The sequence below is a fragment of the Marmota flaviventris genome, chromosome 17, assembly GCF_047511675.1.
Source record: "Marmota flaviventris isolate mMarFla1 chromosome 17, mMarFla1.hap1, whole genome shotgun sequence".
NCBI lineage: Eukaryota > Metazoa > Chordata > Mammalia > Rodentia > Sciuridae > Marmota > Marmota flaviventris.
The window spans coordinates 46414811-46441579 of NC_092514.1; the positions used below are offsets into that span (position 1 = coordinate 46414811).

At 40.2% G+C, this 26769-nt stretch overlaps 1 protein-coding gene across 1 annotated transcript in view; it reads right to left on the reverse strand.

The window, feature by feature from the left end:
- Positions 1-16850: 16850 nt before the first annotated feature.
- Positions 16851-26769, reverse strand: part of Ankfn1 (ankyrin repeat and fibronectin type III domain containing 1) — a 146804-nt gene continuing 136885 nt past the window's right edge. Inside the window, exon 17 of the mRNA XM_027950357.3 lies at positions 16851-17650. Within this exon, the coding sequence (XP_027806158.2) occupies positions 16851-17650 (800 nt within the window). The remainder of the gene's footprint in view (positions 17651-26769) is intronic.

The window sequence follows — 26769 nt, forward strand, 5'->3', positions numbered from 1 at the left end:
CACCAGGAGGTAGAAACATTTAACATAACACGGTGACCTCATCAGGGGCATACCAGATGCTATCATCCATAAACAGCCATTTATGCAAGTTGAGCAGGCTCCCCAGGCCACAGGTAAGCTGGGGAAAGAGAGATGGAATTGTTCAGTCCTGGAGGAGTGGAGGTTGAAAAGCCATGCAACCCTCACTCATAACTTTCAAAGGCTGCCAGGTTTTGAATTAAAAAAAAAAAAAAGCAAAACAGGTTAAACAGGTTTTTCCATTGGAAAGGTGTGGAACAGACCCAAAGCAGGACAATGATGAAATTTTCTTTTTTGCTCAATTGTCTTCCTCTTGTTCTTCTCCAAACTTTCTTGTCTCACACCGCCCCTCCCCCACCCCATCTTTGAGCATTCATCCCTGCCCCCCCCCCCCCCCCCCCGCCACCCCCAAAGAAACATATAAGGCTCAAATTAGGCCAACTCAATTGCATAAAGGAACTCTTCTCAAATGAGCAAAAAATATTTCTACTTAAAAAAATGTATATGAAATGAGGAGGGGGGATTCAGAAGTTATTGTGGGGGCTGGCAAGAAGGAGAGCCAAACTATGAGAGAGCACATCTGACAGTTTTCTGTGAGATTTAAAATATATTGACATGTTCTCGCTCCCTCTCTGGAAGGCCCTCCGCTTCCGCCCCTGGCCCCAGCTGCACAGGCACACAAGAACCCCTATATATATGCATGCACACTCTCGCTGAGGAATCCAGCAAAACACGGGGCTGTTCTTTACAGGCCAGGGAGCTTGTTGTTTTAGTCTGTTGTTTTCATTTCTGTGCACCTGCACCCCTTGCCCAAGACCCCCGCCACATAGCCCCTGTCTTGACCAACAACACAGAGATGTGTGTTTCTGAATAAATCACACATTATGCAATTTGGTTTCCTCAAGAATTCAGTAGAAAAACTCTGAATCTCAGCGAATTGGCCTTAATTGCATCCTTTAGGTCCTGGGCATGTTTCACCTGCCTTGGGTTTGTTCCCTGAGACTCCCTAGTCCTCATCTGTTCCTTTCTTACTTCTCTCCCCCCACCTCCAGAAATGGCATGCATGATGAGATGGAGGTCTTTACTCTGAGCAGGAGCAGGGCAATGAGCTGGGTATGTGGGTGGTAAGGACAGCTTAGGCTGCCCGGCATTCTGGTGGCTAAAGGGTGGGCGGAGGGTGGGCTCCAGGCTCTAGGCTGATGAGGAGCTATTTCATGTATTTGACGTCTAGCTGCTATGGAATCCTATTTGCAAATGCTAAGTAACCTAGTCAATATGGTACAAATTATCAACAGCAGCAGGGGGAATGTTGACTGCTACAACTTGGGCTTTGAAGAGATTACAATGTTTTTGGTGTGATCCAAGGCCAATAATGTCTTAAATCCAATTTCTCTTTGGTGGGTCTCTAAGTCACGGCAGAGACAGTATTGAAAAACAAAGCAATGACTTCTCTCTGGTAAGGGCAAGCTAATCTGGACCTAAAGAAGACCCAGAGGAAGATCCTCCCAGGGTTGCCTTGCTTAGTGGTTCCAACAGTGACTGGTTGAATGAGACGGGAAAGGAAGAATTTGGGTGTTCTAAGCTCAATCTTAGGCACTCAGTGTAGAAAATATCTTGACAGTATCCCTGAGAGGTGGTGTTCCTGCTTCTGATTGAGTACAGGGAACTTAACTGCTTCAGATTTGATGGTACCATTCCACTCTTAGACAACAGTGGTCATTTGATTTTTTTCCTATTAAGGTTAAATTGGTCTCCTCACCACATCCATCTTTTGGTCATTGTTTGACTTATCTACTGTTGCATAATTTAACAGTTTAAAAAAAAAACAACAAACATTTATTAGAACTCAGGAGAAGCTTTAGCTGGGTGGTTTTGGTTTAGAGCATCTCCCAAAGTTGTAGTCAATATGTGGCTGAGGGCTGTAGTCGTTCGAGGATTGACAGGGCGGGAGATCTGCTTCCAAGACAGTACCCTCAGCTGGATGTGCTGGCATATACCTGTAATCCCAGTGACTCAGGAGGCTGAGCCTAGAGGAATGCAAGTTTGAGGTCAACCTCAGCAACTTAGTGAGGCCCTGTCTCAAAATAAAAAGTAAAAGGTCTGGGGATGCAGCTCAGTGGTAGAGTACCCCTGGGTTCTGTCTCCAGTACCAAGAAGGTTTCCTTGTGTGGTAGGGGAAAGTTGTGCTTCACTGCTGGTTGTTGGCAGTAGCCTGCAGCCCAGGTGGGCCTCTCAGTAGAGCTGCTTGAACTTCCTCAAGACATGGCGACTGGCTTCTCCTAGAGCAAGTGACCCAAGAGACTGAACAAGGAGGAATCCACAACACCTTTCATGACCTGAAAATCATGCATTGTCATTTTTGCCACATGCCAGGCAGTAGAGGTATGTAATAAGCCACATTCAAGGGGAGGGGAATTGAACACCACCCTTAGAAGGGAAGAGTACTGAAAAATTTTTGGACATATTTTTGAACTACTATGGTTCTAGTTCTCTTATATGATACTATATGCATAAATCTATTTAACAATTATCATAGTAGTCCTCAGATATTTGGTTGTAGCTATCACATCTTACCACTTATGGCTGAATATTTTTAATTCCTTTGACTATTCTGTGCATGATTCTGTATACATCTCTCTTTTATCCTTGTTTAGTATGATAGTGAAGCTAAAATATGGTATCCTGGATTGAACATAATGGTGAACACAGTGTTCTTTGTAGTTGTTAGAACTCATTAATCCACCTAAGCACAGTGCCTGGTGTGTAGTAGGTATTCAATTCATGTTTGCTATTGAAAGAATGAACAAGTGAATGAGTCTCTGAATGAACCTGTCTCTACCTATAGATACTGTGTTAGTTCCTCTTTATTTTTTAGCAGATTTTATACTATTGATTATTATGAGTTGTTAACTAAAAAATTATGGATCCAGTCTTGAGATTGTCAACTCTCCCCCCATCCTTTGCCCAGCTAAGATTTTTCTATCCAGTTCTTAGAATTTTTTTTAACCTAAATATGGAACTTTTCTTTATTCTCTACTAAATGACATCTGCTATTTAAGACCATTCTGAACCACAGCTCTATGAGCTAATATAAGCTATCTCTTTTAGATTTATATGGTCCCAAAATACAATCTAGGAGTTGTCATACACGTAATTGTTTAAATATTCTTTCTTTAACCTACCAAGTTATTTCATGTCTCCATGTTTGCTCTGCCACTAGAGCCCCTAATTTCCTGTACTCTCTCTCTCACTGCTCACTCACTGGGCTCTGCAGGCAATCAGCACTCAAAAAAAAAAAAAAAAAAAAAAAAAAAAGACAAACCACCCATAACTAACTTGTTCTAATTGCACTTAAATCCAAGCCATCCTTAACAGATGTAGTGTTCTCTCTTTCTCCTCTCTCTCTCTCTTTCTCAGTAAAGACCTTTGGAAAGGAAGATTCCACTGCCTCCCACAGCCACCCATTTCCAGAATCCAACATCTGGAGGCTGGGGAGAAAAGAGTAGGGAGGATGATGTATTGGCAGAATAATTGAGGTGGAAAGGATTTATTCTTGGCTTTTGTACCAGTCTTATTTGGGGTGAGTGGGTGGAGAGCGAAGTGGGAGTGGGGAGACTCTTACCATCCAGCAGAGGTGGCCATTTTGAAAATCAATGTAGAGAGTGAAGAGGGGACCAGTCCCAGCAGATGTCAGTGTCTGGGGCCAATTAAGAGTTCCTTTGGATGAACTCAAAGATGTAAAGGGAGGGATCTGAGTTTTCTTTGCTCTCATCAGACAGGGCCAAATTCTGAATCTAGTTTATTTTCATCTTGATCTACTTTATTATTGTTTGAAATTACAGAAGTAATATGTTTTTTTAAGGTCAATTCATTCAGAATTGTGTAAAAATGTTAATAGTCTCCACTTCCCTTTTCTAGTCCAAACTCTGAAAGTGGCAACTTATGTTTCTTTCCATACTTATTTCTATGTGTCTCTATATACAACACAAATAATAAGCAGGACGGATCATAAAATACATTCTACCCTCCCACCTTTCCTTTCCTTCCACCCCATTATAATTATCTTTCCAAAGGTGCTTGCTGGACAAACACCTTTATCTACTGCTGCTTTTATCTCTATTGGATAGATTACCCAAAGTGGGAATGTGGTTTTACTTGGTGGCATGTTTTATAATCTTTTATGCTGGTTAATGCTACAATAAACAACATTCTTGTCTTCTCTCCCTTAAACCAACTCTCTAAGCCATTATTCTATTTTGTTCCGGCAGTGGCTGATTTCCCAAAGTGCCCATTTAGAGGAAGAAAAATCCAGGAAAATGTACCTGGTCTCTGTTTGGATGGAGTGTGGGGTGGATTATTTATATGGATCCAGTCTTGAGATTGTCCAATGGGTATTGGTGAGTGTGTGTGTATAAATGTGTGTGTCCATGTGTGTTTTAAATGACTCGGTTGAAATACAAGGACTAACCTTATCTAAATATCACTCCATGTTAAATAAACAGGTTTCAATACTGAGGTACGGATGGTAGAGAAAGCATAGGATTTAGTTAGAAAACCTGAATTTTCTGGTTCCTCTACCTACTGGCTATATTCTTTTAGAATTGATGTCTTCATAAGAAAAATGGGCCCAATTGCAATGCCTACCTTGCAGGTTGTGAGAGTTCAAAGAGAGAACATACTGTAAGTCAGCCTTTCAGTTTTGTTTTAAATTGTTGTAATGCAAGCAAAACACTTCAGAGAAAGGTGCTGTTCTTCATAAACACAAACAAATAAAAGCAATCAAATAAATTCAGGTAAAGGTCATCCAAACTTTATCCTGGGAGGGTCTTCCAGAAACTCAGGAGCAAAATTCCAGTGGCACCCAGGGGCTACCGAGGGGCTGACCAGGTTGAATAGAAGGATCCAGAATCTTTTCAGATCAATAGTATCTTTCAAAACAACCACACACAAAAGGCTACTCAAACATTTTCTGCACTTGAGGACCCATCTGTCACTTGGCTAGCCAGGATAATCTCTTCTTGAAGAGCCCATTAGTCTTGGCAATGGGTCTAAAGATTATTCTGGTAGACTGAGGCTGTTTGTTGCAGTCTTGTGCGGAGGAGTCCTTCAGATATTTTCTTGTTTCGTTCAAGCAATCAGCTCATTGGTATGTCCAGCTTGTCCTGGTTTTCAAATGGAAAATCTAGTGTCCTTGATCTTAGGCATGTAGGATGATTGGCCATTGTATATCTTGTTCTTCATCTTTGCATGGCTAAAACTGTTTAAAGAAAAAATGTTATGCCATGAAAGTTGCCCTTCATCCCTCACCTCCCTGGGGCTTATTCTTCATTCTTTAACTTTGCTTTTATTAATGTGCTGTGTGCTGGAAGGATGGTTTTTCTTTTTTTTTTTTTTCTCCATTAAAATTGAATAACAGCTACCTTTCCTAATTAACAGACAACAAAAAATTTAGGTGGCAGTAAGTCCGTAATAGGACTTGCCACTTAACCTTCTTGTCATTTGCCTGTGACCTTATACTTTTAAAAAGTAAATATTAAAATTATATGTCAAATTAAAATTTCATAAGATATCACAGTATACCAAAAAGGGCTGGGTCTTCCCATGGGAAGCTACAGAGTTGAACTGAAGGCTATTTTTAAAGAGATTCCCCTGATGGAATGTTAAATAGGGACCCTTCAAAAAATTATACAGAACGGGATTATATGTCCTAGTTTCTCCAGGTAATCTTTGGTGAGTCAGTGTCCTAGGGGCCCCTCTAGTTAGTATCCACCCTCACTATCAAAAGTATTCTAGTTTGAATAAATTACATTTTTTCCTTAGTTATGGAGGATCTGGTAGGAGGGATTTTTTAAATTTTTATTTTTTAATTTGTGCTAACATTTGCTAGTTACATGCAGGCCTAGGTTTGATCACTTTCTATGCATTTTTCTCATTTGACCCTTAAGAGTATACTTAGGTGCTATTAGAGATAATGAACCTGAGTTCCAGAAAGGTTAAGTGACTTGCTTACATTCAAAAGTGACTAAGTGGCAGAGTCAGGAGTAGACCCCCAGGTCTACAAACTCCAGAGCCTGTCCTCTTAGCTAATACAGTCTTGTCTTCATTCTTCTGTGTTAGCAAGTGGTCTGGGATGTTAGTCTTGAGTGCCAGCCGCCTGAAATCCTCAAGAATTCCAAGGAAGCAGATGTAACCTCAAGGGGCCAGTGGGGCTTCCTTTGGGGGAAGCTGTGTTCCTTGGGTAGAGAAAATGAGGTGTTTGTACTCATCTGAGTATTTAGATGATCCTGAGGGACGCCCTGTCCGCGCCCCATCCCTGCAGCTGCCTGTTTACAGGCATGCTGAACTTTTTTTTTTTCCTTCCTCCAATTAAAGTATAACGAATCTGCTAAGACCTGGTCCCACGTAGCCTTGCCAGTTGGGTTTTTCGGGGTAGATAAAATGAAGAAGTGTGAGTCGAGCAGCCTGCCCTGGGGTGAGAAGAGAAAAGAGCAGATCTGTATGCGTCCTAGCAGCCAGCAGCTCTCCCTCTGCTGTGGCCTGTTCTGGGACTGTGGGCCAAAGGAGCCTTGGAATTGCTTAGACCTGCCTCTGTGCCTTTAGCTGTCCGGGTAAAAACATCACCTCTCTGGAGGCCTGTGCTGGAGCACAAACCCACGTATTGTCTGGCCCCTGGCAGGCTAGTCTGTGGAGGGGACACTCTAAGAGCTCTATTTTAATCTTTTGGAGCTGGGCCAGGGTAGGAATTCAGCTGCCAGCACCAGGCTCCCTACCCCCATGCTCTTGCCCCACCCCCACCCCTCTCCTGGTTTCATTCCTGCTGACCTCCCATCATGAGAGGTGCTGGTGTTCTTTCATTCTCCCTTTCTCTTTTTTAAACTACCAGGCTCTTTCATGGATTTGACCTCCCAAAGTGCTGCAGACCAGGGCTCCTCAGTGGGCTACATGGGGCTCAGAGCTGGCATGAGGCCAACCCTTGAATCCTGAGATTTACCTCCAGATGTGTGTGCCTCTGTGCTTGTGTGGACGTGTGTGTTTGTGTTGTGTGTGTGAGTGAGGGAATCTGTGTGTGTTTGTGTGTGTGTGTGTGTGTGTGTTGTATCTCTATGGCTTTTCTCTCCTCATGAAGAAAACATTGGGCTGGGGAAATTGAGGGGAGTTGAGAATGGAGAGAAGTAAAAAGGGTGGTTCAAATCTATAAACCTCTTCTTCTCTGTCTTCCAATAAGACTGCTCCTCCCCAAAGTCAGGTTATTTCAATCATCCCTCTAACTTTTTTTATCCTGCCCCTAGGCTTGTTGGGTCTGTTTCTTTGGATAAGAGTGAGTCTTATAGAGAGACCACACAACAGAATGGGCATTGGACTTCTACAATGAACTGAAATTCCAGTCTTAGCTCTGCTACTTGCTGATTCTGTGATGTAGGGTAGGAAATTTCCTTTCTGGTGCCCCAATTTCCCAATCTAAAAGATGTGGTTGATCATGCTACCAACTTTCACAGAAAGTGGAAAGCAGAAGATTAAACGGCACTCAAAGGGTGACCCATAAATTAGCTCCTTTCCTGCCTGCTTTCTTTTCCCAGGAACAAGTCCTAGGGTGTCAGCTGAACCTGGCTCCTGGCCTCAGTGAAGAAGCCCCTAAATGGCGAGGAGAGGCCGTGTGCTTCCTGAAAGGGTGGAAGGGTGCAGAGGGTGTGACCCTTTCTCTCCCACCCGGAATCTCCCATCTTCTCTCACCCGCATCCTTCTCTGCCAGTGATGTTCATTTTCCCCTCTGCACTGGCCTCCCAAACTGACTCATTACCTCGACAGGGTAGCAACTTCCAAAACAAAACTTTTTCAACCAAGGAAAATATAACTATGGGGAGGAAAACATTTCAATATCAGGCCTCCTGAGACCCGAGGAAATGTACTGAATGTTTGTCAGAGAATGATGCTGTCCTCACTTCACAGACTCTGCTGAGGGCAGAGGGAGAACAATACCTGGCACTTGGCTCTAGCCAAACCAAAATGGCCCAAGCAAGATCCACGTCAACCTTGCTCAAGTTGGCCCAAACTTGGAAACATCAGATGTGTGACCACCATGGTGCCTCAAACAGGCCCCACTATGGCATGATAAACATCCTACATAAAGGAAGGACCAGTGCTGTGTAGTGCTGTATTCCAAGACAGTTTCTAGTCTTCCTTTCCACCACAAATGAGATACCTTTTGCAACCTTGCTGTTGGCAAGGGGTCCTGCTTGGGTTCTGAGAAAGGGCAAATGCAGCACATTCCACACTTAATAATAGTGCCCCCTGCAGTGGGGCAATGGTTTGACCCTTTTTGGGACACTCCAGGGAAAGGGTCTTATGGCAGTGATCAAGCAAGATCTAAAAGAACAGCTGGTGGGTGGGGTTAGTGCCAAATCAGATGCCGTGGAAGGTCCAAGGGATATTCCAGACCACATCCAGTGTGATTCCACAGTGGTCTGGACAGCCAAAGATTGGGGGACTGAAATAGGTAGAATCATCTTCTGAGAGAGACTGGGATCAGGTGAGGCAGAAGAGTGATTGATTTAAATCTTTCCATGGTGAAGATTATTTTTTGGAGATGGAGGAGAATATTGGAAAGGGATGCCCAGCATGGTTTTCCTGAGTTTACTTTCTTTACAATAGACTCAATTTCACCTTCTGTTTACCTTACACAACCTGGGCTCCCCACCTAGAACAACAATAGCACAAAACATATCATCAACATGAAAGTGTTCTGCTCATTCCTGAGAAGTACTCATTGTGAGCATTTTAAATTCATGGCATCTCAGAGGTGAAAAAAAAGTTTCCATACTTTAGAGATATCTTCATCTGTAAGTTCAGAAAGGAAAGGTGTTTTCCCATACCCACAGAGATCCCGACCCTGAACTAGAGCCCTGGTCTGGTGGGAAAGGTCTGCTGTGTTGTCCTGTTTGGCTTCATCTGTGGTCATCATCTCTGTATGTAAATATCCCTTGCATGTCTGTCTCTGCAGGGTGTCTGTTTCAGAGAGGGCTTCCACAGGGCTGTTTTCCTCTTTCTTGACCTAATTCAATGGTGCATGGCACAGGGGGAGGTCAGGAGTGCTCAGCCCCAGTTTTCACTGTACTGAACCTCACCCTTCTTATTTGTAAAAATAAAATAAAATAAAAGTTCTTGTTCTGATCACTTCCGAGGGCTGATCATCAAGCTCAAATAGGATGGTGCTATGGGAGTATTTTTTAAACATGTAGGAGATTGCAGCTATCAAATCCTCAATGAGGAAAATGGCATGTGAAAACATATAGTTTTATCAGGCATGGGGATGAGACTTTTGTAGGTTTTCTGGGTTCTTAGATGGGTGATCTGCCTGTCAATCCATGTCAATCCACAGGGGTGTCCAAACAATATGTAAGATATCATGATGCTTAGATAATTTCTGACTGTTGGAAACACCAGAAGAAAGGGCAGGTTTCTCCCCAGGCCTTTTGCTTCCTTCTGGGTCCAACCCCCATCATGTACTCTGGAAATGGTGGGTGGGGTAGGTGGGTGGGACAGTCCTAAAGAATGACTTTAGAACTTTAGAGAGTCCCAGGCTGGCAAACATTTGTAAAGGCCTTTGAGTCCATTCTTTATGGAGAAATTAACCTGATTCTAAGTGATCTCTCTGAAATGTCTGGTGGTCATCAGTTTATCACTTATTTAGCAGGTACTTGTGCCAGGAGCTGTAGATTGTGCTGGGGGAAATGATGACTGACAAAGTAGGTAGTGGCTTTTGACTTAGAGCCTTTGATCTAGTCTGGTAAATGCCCAGTGCCTCCCTTCCTCTAGTCAGTATCTGACATCAGTCCCTTCTTTGGCAATGACTGATAGGACAGACCATTACAAGGTGCGAATGCCATAGCTTCTTGAATAGGAAACGCATTTTCACAGTCAAAAGATCATTGCACAGGTCTAAGTTCCTTAACATTACAATAAACATTGGGCAAGAAAAATTTCTTATGAGTTTTTATTCTAACAGTCACTCTAAATAGATAAAAGCTCTAGCTTTTAATTTGCCTGATTCCTAAGATATTTTTGTGTTATTATTATGCAGAAGAAGGAATTATTTCATGTTAGCAGGTGGAAATACTGTGTACCCTGTGAAAGGGCTAAACATTCAATTAAAGACGTACTTCTTATTTAGCAGGTTAAATTCAAAAGGCCTCCTTTTACCCTTTATCCCACTCTGTCCCTCCCCAAACACCTCCCCAGAGTGTTCATAGAGGAAGGGGATATTAAAGAGCAATGGCTTCTGTTTGGTTTGAAAAAGAAGGTAAACTTTTATTTAAAGACAGAATTAGGAAAAGAAAGTAATGGTTTGCTTAGAAAGATGACAATTTACATAGGGAAAACAGCACATTTGGCCAGGACAACAAAACAGCCCTCTGAGGCTGTCAGGAAGCCGACCACAAACATGCCAATGAGGAGCTGAATGTGTGTGTGTGTGTGTTTGTGTGTGTGTGTGTGTGTGTGTACATAGTGCGCATGTGCATTTAAAAGAATTCTGTAAGACAGCATAAGACAAATACATGGTCCAAAGCAGCATATTTCCTGTCCTTGGGAATTTAGGAGAACTTTTTTGTTCAGGTTCCTGGGATTGAAATAATCTCTTTGTAGTGTCCTCAAACACTGAAGAAGGGGGAGAAGGAGCTCTGTGGATGTGAAGAAGGGATAAAGAAATGGAGATAGGACAAGGCATGCAGAATGCACTCCAGATGTTCAAACATGCATGCATTGGAGGAAGAAGTGAGGTTATGATGGCCAAGCTCCTGGGTACAAGCCGGTGAGAGTATTTGCCATTGTAATATGTTGCTGTATCTTCAATACTTGGCAATAACCAATTAGGAAAGAGGAATAGCCTAAATGCTATTAATTAGTCAAGATAAATGAGTCAGACTTTGCTAATAATTGTCAAAACAATGCCCCAGATAATAAATCTTTCAAAGTTTAAGTGCGAAGATTTTAAAAGTTCAGGCTGAACAATTTTTGTGTTCATTGAGACATGGAAAAAGCATTAGGTAAGCCATGTGCTGAGAATTCTTTTAGTTTATTATTTAATTGACATTTCTCCACACCAAAGACAAAAGACTTGTAAACTATCTTTTAAACAACAAAAAAATCTTATGAAGCATCAAAAATATTTTTTACTTCTTCACTCTTGACTTAGATTTCAACATTATCAGGTGAGATATAAAGTATATTTAATGCTTTTGAAACAATCATTCCATTGGATAGCTAAGATTTTTTTCGGTCAACAATTTTTCTTGAAAATGCAATTAGGCAGGTAGGAAATTATCAAAAATACTTGCCATTAGAAAAATTATCTTAATTCTTGTTAACCCCTGACCTCCTCTTCTTAATGGGCAAGTTGAAGAGGCACTCATTCTACCAGGGCTGTTTTTGATTGAAGGTACTGGCCATTTACAATATCCATTTAAAATGTTCAAATAATTTCCAAATATTCATACTACCAAATATAATTGTTTCAAGATTGGAGGTCACATTTAACACATCATATGTGATTTCTTTATTTGTATATTTACAGAGGTGTAAAGCACACAAAATTGTGCAGATAACATACTGAAGTCTAAATTTTAACATATACTCAGTTGCATATGCGGCAACAAGATACAATAAATTCTGAACAAATAACAACCAATAATCAGCCAGATTACTAGGTATACATTAGGCAGGAAGCAATTAAGCATTGCCTAATAGAATGTCACTTAAATTATTTTTTTCTATGAAACATCCGTGACATACTGCTCCCCCCCCATTCTTTTTCCATTACAAACTTCAAACTGACACTTGTGATCACATACCTGGGATATTCGCAAATTCTGGTTTGTCACAAGGCAAAAGGCAACACAGAAACTCAGAGTGACTTACAATTTGCCAGATGTGCCCTTTGTAAATCAGTCACTGGAGGGTGGTTACTGTGAAAGTATATTTAGACTTTCATGCCATCAACTGAAGGAAGAAGAGCAAAGAGCATTAACTAATAGCTTCATAACATTTGTCATTAAGTTAAATATTGGCTTTTGCTGAAATTAAAGACATGTACATCTGGAAGGGAAAGACCCTAGCATAATATTTTAAACAACACAACAATAATAAACCTCCTACTTCCACTATCAAATTAGAATATTTTCACAGTCCATTTACCCAATCATTAAACAAAACCAACTGTCCTTTCGAATGACCATTTTACAGATTCATTATTAATGGAAATAGAAGAAATAATTGAAAACCAAATATAACTACTGTGCACATATGCGGTGGAAAAACCAGAGACCTGAAATATGGCAAAATCAGTGCTTCATAAACAGTCAATGGATTTTTTTCTAAAAATACTTTTTGCTAATGGCAAAGTTCAACACCTCAGAAAAACTCTGAATTAAGATCTTAGAATAAGTTTCCAAGCTGTACAACATAGTTTCAAATACACTACCCTTGTTGTTTTAAGGCCGCATTGAAGTTTAGCTTAACAGTCGTAAGCCATGTGTTTGAACATCTTTAGGAGAAGTGACCGGCAGAGAAACAAATTTTTTCCTTGTTCACCTTACTACCTATCAAGAGATACCCTTGCTCTCCAAATAGCTCCTTTAAAAATTTCCTTCAAGATATGACCTTGACAAAAATCCCAGATTTGTTTCACTGAATCATCTGGAAAAATACTTAGGCTTTATAAAGTGACAATATAACACGTTGAATTGGCTAAGAGTGTGCTCTTGTTCATCTATAACTACCCTCTTTAATCTGTATATTAAGGTTTAATAAACAAATATGCAAAGATGCACCCTCTCAGCTGTGGCTCTGCTGCCTGCAGGGTTGAGAGCTGTAGAATAGTGGCATTCTGCATATATAAATTTTCTGAAGCCAGTAAATTCTGTGTGCTGTTAACATAACTGGGGAACTTAAACGCACTGCAGACCCCCTGACAGCTTGAATTGATGGTTTTCCAAGAGAAAGCAAGTACATCTTAGGTGAAGGGCAAGGAAAAAGAGGAGGCTGGGAGCTGAGATTTTTCTAGCATGCCTTCTTGCCTAACGGGGTTATCTTCCAGGGAAGAGCTCAACCCTCAGCAGGGTACACGTTTGTATGGCACCAGAACAATGAATGAGAGGCCAGTCCTCTTTTCCACTTGTCTGGCATGATCTCCTGGCAAGGATGGGGTAGGTGTTTGCCAGGTGGCTCCCAGACAAGGTCTCTTTAGGGGAATACAACAAGGCTTCAGTCATTGCTTTTCATGAAGTGCTTTGGGATCCTTCAGGAAAGGGGACTGGAGGAATATTATTACGAACTGGCTTCAATTTTCAAACCAAATGGAACCATTTTCTCCAGTGTAATTATTGCTTCGAGCGTTAGTGAATGTTCTTAAAATGGAATGGATCTCATCTTTAAGTACCCACTTCTTAAAATACTCATTCCCTGGAGTGAAAGTTTTTAATTACTCTCTACCAGGTACCCTTACCAATTAAGAGGCTGCGATAGCCTTGTAAATGTTGTCCAGCATATACATCCAGGACTTGTATTTTCTAGGTTCTCCTCCCTTACAAATAGACAGCAGGGGGTGCAATCAAAGATGTCTAGCAGAACATGTGCTATGTTTGTCTAGCTGAGGAGACAGGCTCTTGCTTCTTCAAGTCCTCAAAGAGAAGATGTATGCTGAATGTATGGCTGCGTTCTTGGATCAGATTGTGAGCCCCTTGAGGCCTGGGGATGTGTTTCACCCTTGATTCTTTGGTTCTCTATGGGACTTGGGAGGAAAAGAGATATGGGAGGCCCTGGTTAAGATCTTTAAGGATTTCTACAAATGATGGGAGCTGAATAATGCAGTGGAGAGTAAACCACATGAGAAAATTGCTGGAAAAGAAGACCCAGGGTAGGAAAGTTTCCTCCAAAGCCTCTCAGATTGGATTTGACAAGAATAAAAGGCCAAGTCCATCATATCTGAAATAAAAAAAACAAAAATTACCTAGACACTGACATATCTCTATAATTAATGCAGATAAATATAAATCTGTGAATTAAAGAACACATATTTTTTTTTTCTCACTAGAATACCTTAATTCTTAAACTGAGCTCACGAGTGTTACAAAATGGAACATGGGGGTGATCAACCTGAACAAATGGCTAATTCTTGAGGATATAAAATATCCACTTTTTAAGAAAATATTGCTAGAAAAATATACTTTCAAGTGGATCAAGTAGGCCCAATAAAATCTACTGTGCATTACTCATTTCTCTTTTACTTGTGAAAAAATAAAGATGACTGTATCCCCAATATAAGTTAGTGGGTTTGAAATTAATACAGTTTGGGTCCAGTAAGCCAGAACTTGATGACCAAATGAGGGTTCAAAAAGGTGGGTCAGTCTCTGTCTCAGTTGCTTGTTGAATGCCTCCCATCTGATGCACAGTCAAAAACTTCCTCCTGTGTTGGCAGAAAGGTCTGGATCAAAAAGTTGCGTGGCTTCTCAGGTTTTGACAACTCCAGCATCTCATCTCAGGGACTCATTTCACGTAAACAATCTGTCTTACTTAAAATAAGAAGAAACTTTAATGTGTGTAACTCTGCCATTCCTTTTATTATCTAGGAGTCATAATCTGAAATTTCTCTCAAATTTGCTTTTTAGCTAGTAAACTTAGATAACTTTTACATGAAGTTTTGCATTCCCTAGCAACAAGGAACTCTGAGATATTGGAAATTTGTTAGCTACAGGTTGAGCAATGGACTTGAATTGAAATTGGAAGTAAAGGTTTTTAAAAAATATTTTTAGTTGTATATGGACACTTTATTTTTATGTGGTGCTGAGGATCGAACCCAATGCCTCACATATGCTAGGTAAGCACTCTATCACTGAGCTAGTTTTGCACAATAGGTAATTAGCTTGTAGATAATCAAGAGTTGACTATATATATTTCAATTCCCAATGGGACAGCCTGCTATAAAGGATATGGTTCTTGTTTCTGATGTTAACTCTAAGACTATACCAGCTCTGAGACCTTGAGCAACGTACTTAACCTCTCTGGACTTTAACTGCCCTTCCTGATAAATGCAAGGACTTGGACAAATTTTATGGCCTTTCTTGTTTTAACTCTTACTCCTTCTGTCCCCATATCATTCACATAGAAGAAAACTACACTTTAAAATCCTCCCAGGCGTGGAAAAGGAACAGTAGTGATTCTGATGAAGATTTTGGAGGGAGTTCATTGAGTGTAAATTCTCTTAAAAAAAAAAAAAAAGACTGAATTCTGGGCTTTAGTTTTTTAATGAACATAGGCCATGGGTCAAATATGTGCCTTTCCAGCATGGTAATTATTTATGTTTAAATTTTTTAAAAATGGAAGGGATCAAAATAACATTGTGAACAGGGGACTTTGTATGAATTCCCATGAGCAGAAATGGAAGGACTCATAAAGAGTAATATTTAACTAAAATGCCTGTGAAGCAGAAAAGAATCATTTAGAATATCACTGAACTGAAGGGGTCTTGATTCCAAGAGATGAAAGACTCATGCCCTTTATGAATATTCAGTGGAATTTATCTTTGATTTGGGTTGCTTATTTGTGAGAAATTCAGGAAAGAGGCAATGAGTATAGGATTTCCAGGTGTTTTTGAGCACATTCTTGGAATAAACCACTGCCAGGGTCTTCTGAAGAAAGATTTTTCCTGTGGCCCATGGGCCAGACGATTTTGGGGCAAAATCGACATTGAGTAGATTTGAAAGAGGAAGGCAGCCAATCCTAACCCTGGACCCCAGTCCCTTGACCTGTGGGGTGGGCCTAGAGGTATGTTCAAGGGGCTGTGAGGAGCCTATCACTGCCTGGCCACATCTGCAGGGAACTTCCTTGTTTAAAGATGACTTCACCACTTCATAATCCTGAGCAAATCCACTGCAATTTTGGGAGACATGACGCCCATGGACTTCTTTTGCTTAGAATTGTAAAGGAAATACATTTTTGCTCATATTTCTCTCCTTCTCCTGGTCTTGTCTACAATTCAGGCTTTCATTTAACTCAGCCATCTCCTTGCAGCCTAGGACAATTTATGGCTCGTTTTCAGATTAGAATGGGAGCTGAATGAGCAGGAAGGATTGCCTTCTATCCTATTCTATCTTTGCAAGTTAGAGCTGGAAGTGTCCTCTATTTTAGTTTCTGGTGGTCTCCACATAGCACTAAAAGACAAAGAGGTCTGCCAAGGCCTATTTAATCAGATAAGTGCTGATGATAAACTGGATTTGGTGAGTTCTGAGAACCCTGCACTTTGGCATGGCCCGGCTTAGCTGGTAGGGAACTCTTAGTTAAAGTCTACTTGGTACCATGCTCTGAAGACACAACCCAGGTCTCTTTTCCCTAAACCACTCTAAAGGTTTGGATTCAAGGAGAAAGCTATGCCAATCTTATTTCCAGCTGTAAAACTCCTCATTAATCACAGATTCATGAAACAGCCCTAAACCCAGGGGTCAGGTTACAGAGCCAGCTGCAAAACTGAGGGTGTGTCTTCGGGCTGGCCTTCCTCAGCCACAGATGCCACTAACGGGGTGGCATGTTTGAATCACTGCGTCTCAGACTCCATGTTGACATAAAAGCTTCTCTACGCCCTTTCTAGGTTGAACCGGGAATAGCGCTGGCAACTCTGGCCTTGGCTTCTGCTCTACTCTTAATTAAGAGGTCCTTGAACCTGTAACCTTTGGATTTGTAGCATTCAAAACGTTCAAAAATGGGTGAGGACAAAGAGGGGCAGCCAGGGTGATGGGCAAGGCAGGGACTAGCAGTGGGATGGTGGACAGCCAGCGCGGGCCTTCCTAAAGCATGCTGCTGAGGATTTCGGACACTGGCGAGGTGGGACCCTCGGGACTCATCTCAGGATGGGCAGGGCTGGACAGGCGGACTCGGCCTCCAGGGGGCGGGCTCAAGCCGGACCACGGCTGGGCGTCCTGGCGTATCAGGGCGCCAGGGTAGGGCTCCACGTAGATGCGGTGGGCAGAAGGCCTCGGGTCCTGGAGGCAGCCCTTGCACTCCTCGGGCAGGCTGGCTGCGTGGGCCAAGGTCAGGCCCCGGTGCCCGTCGAGGGCAGGTCCAGGCCCCTCGGCCACCCTACGCTCCTGGGCAGGATCACAGGCTTGGGACAGGTGAGGCGTGTAGACGCCCTCGGAGAGCGACAGCGACTGCGTCTCACTGTGCATGCGCAGCCAGCGGCGGTGGCGGCTGAAGCCTCCGTAGTGCTGGTGCTTGCCTGACTTCCGCTTTCCCAGGAAGCCCAGCGGCGGCCGTGCGCCCGGTGCCATCTTGGCGTGGTTCTTGGGCGCGAGGCCGGTGAGTGACAGGCCGTGGAGGAACTCGACGCACGAGTGGTCAGGGTCAAGGCCTTGCGCCCTGCCCTGGGGGTCCTGTCCCAGTCCCACTGGCGTCTTCATGTCGTGGACCTGTAGGACGTCCGGGGCGCTGCCGCTGAGACCGCTAAGGGCCTGTTGGGCGATGTCATGGGAGGAAAGGTAGACCAGGTCCAGGTCTCTGGGGCTCAGGGCGTCGCTGGAGTCGTAGTCGCTGTCCGTGGGGAGGAAGACTTCCGAACAGCCTTCTTCATCAGAGCAGGGCTGGGACTCTGCAAAGCCAAGAACAAATGTTAGGAAAAAGAGACTCTGAGCCAGGGCTTGCATCATGAGCATAGGATCCTGCATTGGCCCCACGCATCACTTAAATTCTCCTGTTGTCACCCCTTGAAACTTTAATTTTGAACAAGGGCTTCACTTTTTCATTTTGCACAAGGCCCGACAATTTATACAGAAGGCTCAAGGGAAAGAGATGAACTGACAAATCCAACCCTAATAATGGTGAGGAACACTCCTTCGTATCCCCCTCCACACACATACACACACTTTTATTCTCTGGGCATCTATCTGCAGAAGGGATGAAATAAGAAACAAAGCCGGATTTGCTCATTTATTCATTCCCTATTATTTCTGAGATGAATTTTGTATTTCACACAATGGGGATTTTTAAAGGGGGAAAGAAGAAAAGACACAGGTGACTGAAGATAGGAAATCTGGTTTAAGATCCTCATTTCCCTCTATCTACTTGCTCAGTGATCTTAGGAAAGTTGCTTAACCTCTTTGAGCTCTGGTTTCTTTATCTATAAGTGGTGATGATGACAGTACTTACTTAGGAAGACTAAAGAATAAACTGATTATGTTTATGACTTAACACATTGCCAGTTTTTAAAAAGCAAAAACTGTAAGGCCCAACAAACAAACTCAGAGGCGAAAATAAGCCTCAGGGTGCATACTATAATGGCCATGAGTGAGCTACAAGTTTAGTTCTATGGATATTTGTTATTTAATTCAGTAGTTGTTCATATCTTTTTTTCTCCAATCAGGTTTTACATTTCTGTATAGCAAGAACTGTCTGAAATCCTTTGAATTTCCCACAGAGCTTAGCCCATTGTAGGTGCTTGATGAATACATGTTAATTTTGAAAATGTGCAAGTGGTTTTAAAAAACAAGTAGTCCCTAATCTATAAATATGAGGTAATCTCAGTGAAAATCCCAATAGGATTTTAAAATGGAATTTAATGAATTGATTTTAAAATTATTGTGGAAGAGAAAATTTATGAGAATAGCAAACTTTTTATTTTTAATACAATAGGAAGGAGTCGGCTTTACCAGATATTAAAGCATACAGTAGAGCTTTGGTCATCAAAACTTTGTTGTATTGGTACAGAAATGTAACAGATCTGAAGTACAGAAAAATAGAGTCCAGAGACAGTCATATGACTGTGGTAATTTAACATATGGTAAAGATAAAATTTAAAAGTATGGGAACAAAATAAATTATTCAATATGTAGTGTTGGGACAACAGGCTGTCTTTTTAGCAAAATAATTAGAGAAAGTCCTACTTCATAACATATATCAAAATAAATTCCATATGGGTTAAATATAATAAGAAAACCCCCAAATATTAGAAATCAACATGTTTGCAGATTTTGAATGGGAAGATCTTTTAAAGCAAGACAACACCGCAGAGGACAAAAGAAGTGGCAGATAAATTTGATTGCATCAAAGTTTAATGCTTCGTAAAAACAAACGGCATCTTCAGCAAAGTTAAAACGTAAGTGATTAGAAGAAGAATAACAACGTGTAACAAGAATAAAAGTCAGAATATATAAAAATCTGTAAATTAGGAGACAAGGCAAATGAGAGAAGATAAGAACGAAACACTTGGAAGAATAATTAGTTCAAATGGCCAATAAACATATTATTATTATTATGTTTAGCCCAGATAGTAATTAGGGAAATGGATTGAAACAATGAGGCTTTTTTTTTTTTGCCCATGAAAGTTACAAAAGATTCAAGAGTGAAAATTTCATGTGTTAGTGTTGTGTGAGAAATTAAGGACTCTCATGTAGTGATGAGGAGGATAAATTGGTATAACTCTTTAGACAGCAATTTGGCAGAATATATTTAAAATGTGCATATAATTTATCCTAGCAAGTCCTTTTTTTGGATATCTGTTTGAGAAATTGTCACCATGTGCACATGGAGGCATTTACAAGTTGTTTACTGCAGCATGATTTATAATAGTGAGAAACGAGACATCATCTTGTGGTTGAGGATGCTGTGAAAGGAAGACTTAGAGGCCTAGAAGCACTACTTAAAGAAAAATAGTTTACTTGGAGAGATCTGGAAAGGAATCCATATTCAGAAGACTTGTTGATTAAAAAATGCAACATGTTGTGCTGGGGATGTGGCTCAAGTGGTAACGCACTCGCCTGGCATGCGCTGGGCTGCTGGGTTCAATCCTCAGCACCACATAAAATAAAATAAAGATGTGTGTCCACCAAAAACTGAAAAATAAATATTAAAAAGTTCTCTCTCTCTTTCTTCTCTCTCTCTCTCTTTAAAAAAAATGCAACAGATAACTGAAGAAAAAAATCCACAGGATTACCTGGATACAGATAGTCTGTGGTAGAAAATCAGATACAAGTATTTTAAGAATATTATAAAAATCTGGGATAAAGTTTGTTTTGTTAGGGAGTTAATATCAGGGTTTCTTTTACTTTAGAAATTAGAGATACATGAAATGCCATTTTGTCTTGTTTATTTCAGGGTCAGGGTATAAAGTGATTTTATGCTTTCTTTCCTGACTGTAGGAGATGACATGCATATTTACTCATAATTGGCAGAGCAGGATGTCAGTTTCACTCTCTCACATGTGGTTGTAACCAGTATACTTTTTTAGTTGCAAAATCTTAACTTCATTTGGGACAACTATGCTCTCACATAAAATACCTTTTTTTTTTTAGTTTCCCTTACAGCTGGGCGTGATCATAAAATTATTTTTGGCCATTGAGATAAAACTGGAAGTATTGTATGAAACTTCCAGAAGGCTGAATAAAAGAATTGGCTTACCCTGAGAGACAGGTCATTTTGTTGTTCTTCTTTTGTTCAGTTGCCTACAACAAGATGTGTTCAGTCAGCCTTGGAAACAAGCTGATGCTTAGATGGGGAGGCTGAAAAATAGTTTGGTCTTTGAAGACTATGGAGTCCACATATATGTAGGCCTTGATTGCCTAGCTTTAGAGGTTTTTTTTTTACCTTTAAAAAAACTTCTTAAGAATTACCAAATTTATTCAGCCCAAGGCTTTATCCATTTCTTTCCTTTTAACCTTAAAGTCTCTTTGTCTTCTTCCCTAACCACTTGTCTGAGGACAACACATTCTTCCATCTTTCTTACTAAGATGCAAGGCCAACACTAGAGTTCAAAACCTGATCAACGCTCCTTGTTGAATTTATCAACCTCACCACAAATATCTTCAGTCATAGATTGAACCACAGTAGGAGGATGCTATCATACTATTCACTGGACGACTGATAGTAAAAGTTCTTAAAACCAGAAGCAACCACTGAGGAGTTTGTGACACTTTCTTACTATTTCCAGTTCATAGGTCAAGTACTTTGCAAAAATAGTTTTCACTTTTATCTCTCATTATACAAATAGCAAACATTTATTGTTTAGAGAGGACTAAGGAGTATAAGAAGATGTGCTTCAAAGGATCAAGACATTCATGTTTTAAGACCTGGTCTCTCTAGAAGGGCCTGTATTGATTTCCTCAGATGAATTGGAAGTTGCTTAGTTCTCTTGCCTCTTATCAAGTTTTACTTTTATCTGTTATTGCACTTAGAATTTTATTATCATTATTACAAATATCCGTTTTCATATTAGTCTCCTTCATTGAACTACAAATCCTAGAGACCACATACTGTATACTATGTCTTTTTCATATCTCTGCTTAGTAAATGTTGGATAAGTCAGTGAATGAAGGAATGGGCTAAGGAATGAGTCAAACAAAGAGATTTGTGGAATCTCCTGTTATTTCCCAGATTATCTAATCTGAACATGGGCATATGAGCAGACCATGAGAACCTCCCCATTAGGCTCCATCTTCATCATCCTTCTATTATTAGCCTCTTATGCTGTAAAGCACCTTGAATTGAAGTGGAACTTAAACAGACACTGAAATATGGGAACATAAAAGAGTAGTAAGATTTGATTGTCCCTTGAAAACAACGCTGAAAGCATTTTGAAAAGCTTTAATTTACTTAATCTGCAATATATACTCCTTAAAACAGTTACCCAGATAATTTTGCTTTATCTTTGGTGATATTTGACTCAAGAGTTAGCCCAGGTAGAGCAGAAAGAACAATTGTCTTAAAATTAGACAAACCTAGGCTGAAGTTCTATCAGGCTCCTATCTGTGTCTATGATTTTGGGTAAATTACAACTTTTCTGAACCTTTTTTTGTCTGTAACATGTAGATAGTTAATATTGCTTATCTTCCATAGGTGCTATGAGGATTATATTAGTTTGCTAAGATACATTTAAATGCCTTACAAACCAAAGGCATACCATTATCAAGATCCCTTCACCTGTAATAGAAAATATTTAGAAAACAAATGAAGATCATTAAAATATAGATCAGTAAACAGATATATTTCAAGATTTTGCTGTGAGAATACTGTTAATAATAAAGGAGTACAATAATTTCTTGTATGGCATCTTCTGTTGATAAGCTATTCCAGAATGAATTAGTAAATGATACAACTTATTTACTATAGTTTCTAGGAGCATTAGAGATAATAGGTGAAACAAGGCCCAGTTATAAATGTAATAATTCAGGATGGGGGTGAAAAAGGGCTTGGGTATGGAGTGGTAAATATCATCTTGTTCACAGACCCATAGGTAGGAAATACTGCTCTAATAGGAATCTAAATATTTGACTTGCATGGTAGTTGTATAATTATTAGAAGACTTAGTGGAATCTATTGCTTAGAGTGGGATAGCCCTCCCAGAACAAGCTGGGAAAATCTCCAGGATGCCAGCCAGGGCACTGAGGAGAGTTTCCAAGGACTTAGGCCACTACTACTCCCTCCCTTCCTGGAATAGAATGCAAAGTGCAGCTTCCATCTCCAGATCCAGGCCATATGCTCCATTAAACATTGTAGGCATCTTGCCTGGTTGTTATTTTAATAAACCTGGTTGTGCTCCTCAACTTCCCTTAGAGGGCTCACTGGCCAGGCCAGCACTAGTAGAATCTTGAGTTTCCCCTCTGGTTGACCTGGGAGCCTCTTGAAAGTTCTGCCCATAGTATTAGTGCTGGCTTAGGAAGCTTGGCTTTCATGCTATTGTAATGGTGTTGCAATTCCTGGTCTCTGTGGATCAGGCCAACAACAGCAGAGTAGAGTTGATGTGGATTTTGAGGGCGTTATGGGGAGATGACATTTCAGGAAGGAATAATTGATTTAAAGCTGTTGCTTTTTTTTTTTCAAGGCAGGGGGTATGGCAGGATAGAAAGAAATAATAAGTCATATCTGGCCTAAAATCTATCTTCACATTTTTAATGTGTCACTATCCAAATATATGTACATATATGTGTATATATATATATATATATATATATATATATATATATATATATATATATAACAAAAAATATATATGTATAAACATATATATGTGTATGTGTGTAGTGCTTCATTAAATCAATTTCCTCTATGAGTAGAATTTAAATAATTTAAATAAAGAAATTTAGGCTCGGATGTAGCTGGGTAGTAGGGCACTTGCCCTGGGTTCCATCCCAGCATTGCAAAAAACAAGCACAATCCCCACAACAACAATCACAAAAACTAACTAAATAAAAATAAATAATTTTTTTGTATTTCTCATCAGGCCTTAGGTAGAACCTCAGAGATTTGTTCACCTTCTAACTTCCCAAGAGAAATAATATCTTTAAATTGAATTTTTGAACTCTTTGGTTTATATCACAGTGTTCTTAACATCATGAGGGAAAAGGTTACCAGGAACATTTACATTTGGAAGATCAGGATAATATTCAAATACATGTGAAGAAAATAACACCCCCTCCCCTTTATTGCCTCACCCATGTGTCACCAGGAGAAACATCAGTATCGGAAAAAAAGATTGCTGCTGCCTGTGACCACTATACCCACAGAAAAGGAGTGGGAGAGAAAATACCCATGTGATGGACCAAATCATTCCACCCCCTGCCTTGAGCTGCCTTTTCTAGGAGCCAACTTTCCCCCTTGGGTCCTTGGGAGATGCTTAATTTTAATTGACTCAGAAGAGTTCTACTTTGTGTTTTAAAAACCACACAGAAATGGGAAGTAAGTTAAAAGAGTTCCACTCCCTGCCTTCCCATCCCCAACAAATTTTTCGTAAACAAATCAAAGGTACATGATTTTAACAACCTTAGAATCTTGGGCTGGCACCATAGGCTCTGTAGGTCACACAGGTTCCTTAGAAGTTAGGTGAACCCTATCTTCACAGAATGGAATTATGCTGCAAACCTAGCCTCGTTGAGTAACCCATTGGGGATATTCCTCTAAAGTGGATATTTTCCTCTTTTGTAAATGGTCTCCAAACAATTTGAAATGGTCACACTTGTGGAGAGAACAGAGTATGGTGTGGTAGATGCCATTGTTCTGAAAGGCTTCTGCTTTTCAAGGGGATAAGATTCTCCTTGCTTTCAACAGTGCTTCCCTGTCACTGGGTTCCATTTGTCATTTGCTGCCCTCCACGTCTTTGTGTTTCATAGCCCATGGAATCTTGGCTTCAGAGAAATAAATGGACCCAAGAGAAAGTTGTATTTTAGGAAACAGAATGATGATCACTCACATTTTAAGTTAATAATAAAATCCAAATGTAATTGGCCAGATCCTCCCAGCAGGGAGTGTGTGTAATCCATCCTCAGGCCAATGTGAGGGTTTGGCATTTCTATGGCATGGAGGAGGCCACCCTCATACAGCCAAGGAGGAACCCACTTGGGACTGTGTGGCCAAGAGAAGATTAAACACTGGGAAAGTTCTGTGAACAGAGAGGGCTGATGAGCTGTGAAGGTGGAAATAGAATTAAAAGGTTGTTTCTAGAATTTTATGAACTGTGGAAGATGATAGGGCATTCTTTCCTGCCTTAAAAAATGCCTTTCAATCCTTTACTCTTCTTGCTACTGCCTTCCCTCCCTTTTCCTTTTCACAGCCAAGATTATAATAGAATGTGTCTTACTGATCCACTTCTTCACCTCCCATTTACTCTCTGATCTACTTCTGCTCAGCTTTTCTTTCCCCTCACAAACTGCTCTCATTAAGATTACCAATGACTTCTTGTTGAAAAAAGCAAAACAACAGAAGATTTACAGTTGTTTTGTTTAACCTCTCACCATCCTTTGACATGCTTTAATTTCTGTGACAATACTCTCTTGTTTTTGTATCTTCTTTCTCTGTTTGTTCCCTCTTAGACTAAGAAGTCTTGCTGCTTCATTCCATAGGGAATCCTTCCATCATCCTCTCTTCTTATTTTACCTATTGCAAGCATTTTCATAGCTTCAAACATAATCCACATGTCAACAATTTCTTAAATCTGTATAAGCAGCTTAGTTTTCTTTCCTTAGCTCCAGACCGTACTCATCTTTTTTTCCTCTGGAATATTCCAAAGCTAATACAAGTTCAGCATGCCCAACCACCAAGCTTGTTTCTCCTTCTTTCTTTTCTTCCTTTCTCTCTCTCTCTCTCTCTTTCTTTTTCTTTTCTTTTTTTTGGTAAATAACATCATGATATCCCCAAATACCTAAGCCAGAAAACTTTTTATATCCTTCGTTAATAGCTTCCTAATTGGTCTCCCTCCTCTCAGTAGTTCTCCTCTATGGTCTCTTCATACAATAGTAAGATTTGAAAGTGGAACTATAATTGAAGATCCAATCAATTCTTGCTTAAAAATTTCCAGTGGCTTTCTGTCACAAGTAGGAAACATCCAAACTTCTTAGTACTGCCTACAGAATCCTGCCTATTCCAGCCCCCTGCCCCCCCATCTTGTACCACTTACACCTTTGTGCATTATACTCCAAGCACTTGGACCTTCTTTCCATTCCTCACCCACCTAAGGTCTTTTGTTCTTTTGTTGCTTATAATACTCCATCTTCAGATTTTCGCATTACTGCCTTATCCTGTGGTTGGTACAAGTATCACACCTTCTCAGATAGATCTCTGTTGATCATCCTAGTGAAGTCAACATCTTCCTGCCTACTCACAATTCAATTGCTATTTTGTATTAGACACTGGAATTTTCACTATCTGATTTTATCTTTTTTGTTTATGTTTTCATTGTTTCTCATTCTTTCTAGATATAAATTTTATAGGAATAAAGACTTTACTTTTTCATTATATCCCATTTCTTTGAAGAGTGCCTGGCACATACTGGGTATTCAAAAAATATTTTTAAATGAAAAACAAAAAGAATGAACAATGTCTTTAAGTCCTGAATGTCAGTGAGACAGTGTACACAGTTATAATCTGTTTGCTCTGCCTATAGTGTTCTCCATTTTATTCTTTTTCTGCTCATCTTTGGCTTATTCTTAGTACTGGATTCTGTCACTTCTTCCAAGAAACTCACATCTCATGAGTTTAAAGGCTAATGCCTCTAATAGACTCTATAACCCATGCAATTTTTGGTTAATATATTTCTATCTCCTATTAGACTAGTTTCTGGCAGAGAAGATATTTGGTTTGTATCCCCAAACCAGTAGAGGCTCATAAAAATATACTCTATTTCTTTTGTTGAATTAGTTGATAAGTCACGGACTCCTTTGGTAATATAAATTAGCTGTCTCCCAATATTCCTCAATTTGCCAAGTTTTGCCAAGTTTTGATTTTTAGACACTGAGACTTTTAAATCATAAGAGCACATACAGACTTAACTTATAGACTTAGCTAATGTCCTTACTAAATTTTTCTATAATAAGAATAACAACATTAAATATGTCTGTAATAATTGTGTATTATATCCCACGCATTGCTGATATAGATTGTCTTATTCACAAATAACCCTTCAAGGTGTATATATTATTATTCACCTTTTACATAATGGAAATGAGGCTCACATGTGGTAATCTGTTCAAGCACATATAGCAAAACAAAGCTGAGATTTGAATCCAGATCTCTGATTTCTAGGCCCAAGCTCTTTCTGCTACACCATGCTGCCCCCTATGGGGCAAGTCTACAAATTGGAACTGTTTGTTAAAAAATAACTATGAAGATTAAAAAATCGGAGATCTTTTAAGCTGTAAAATTGAGAAAGCTGCTTTGAGTGGCCATTATTTTAATAGACTAGACAAATAACACTAATCCCAACATGTTCTAGGAAAGAGAATTATA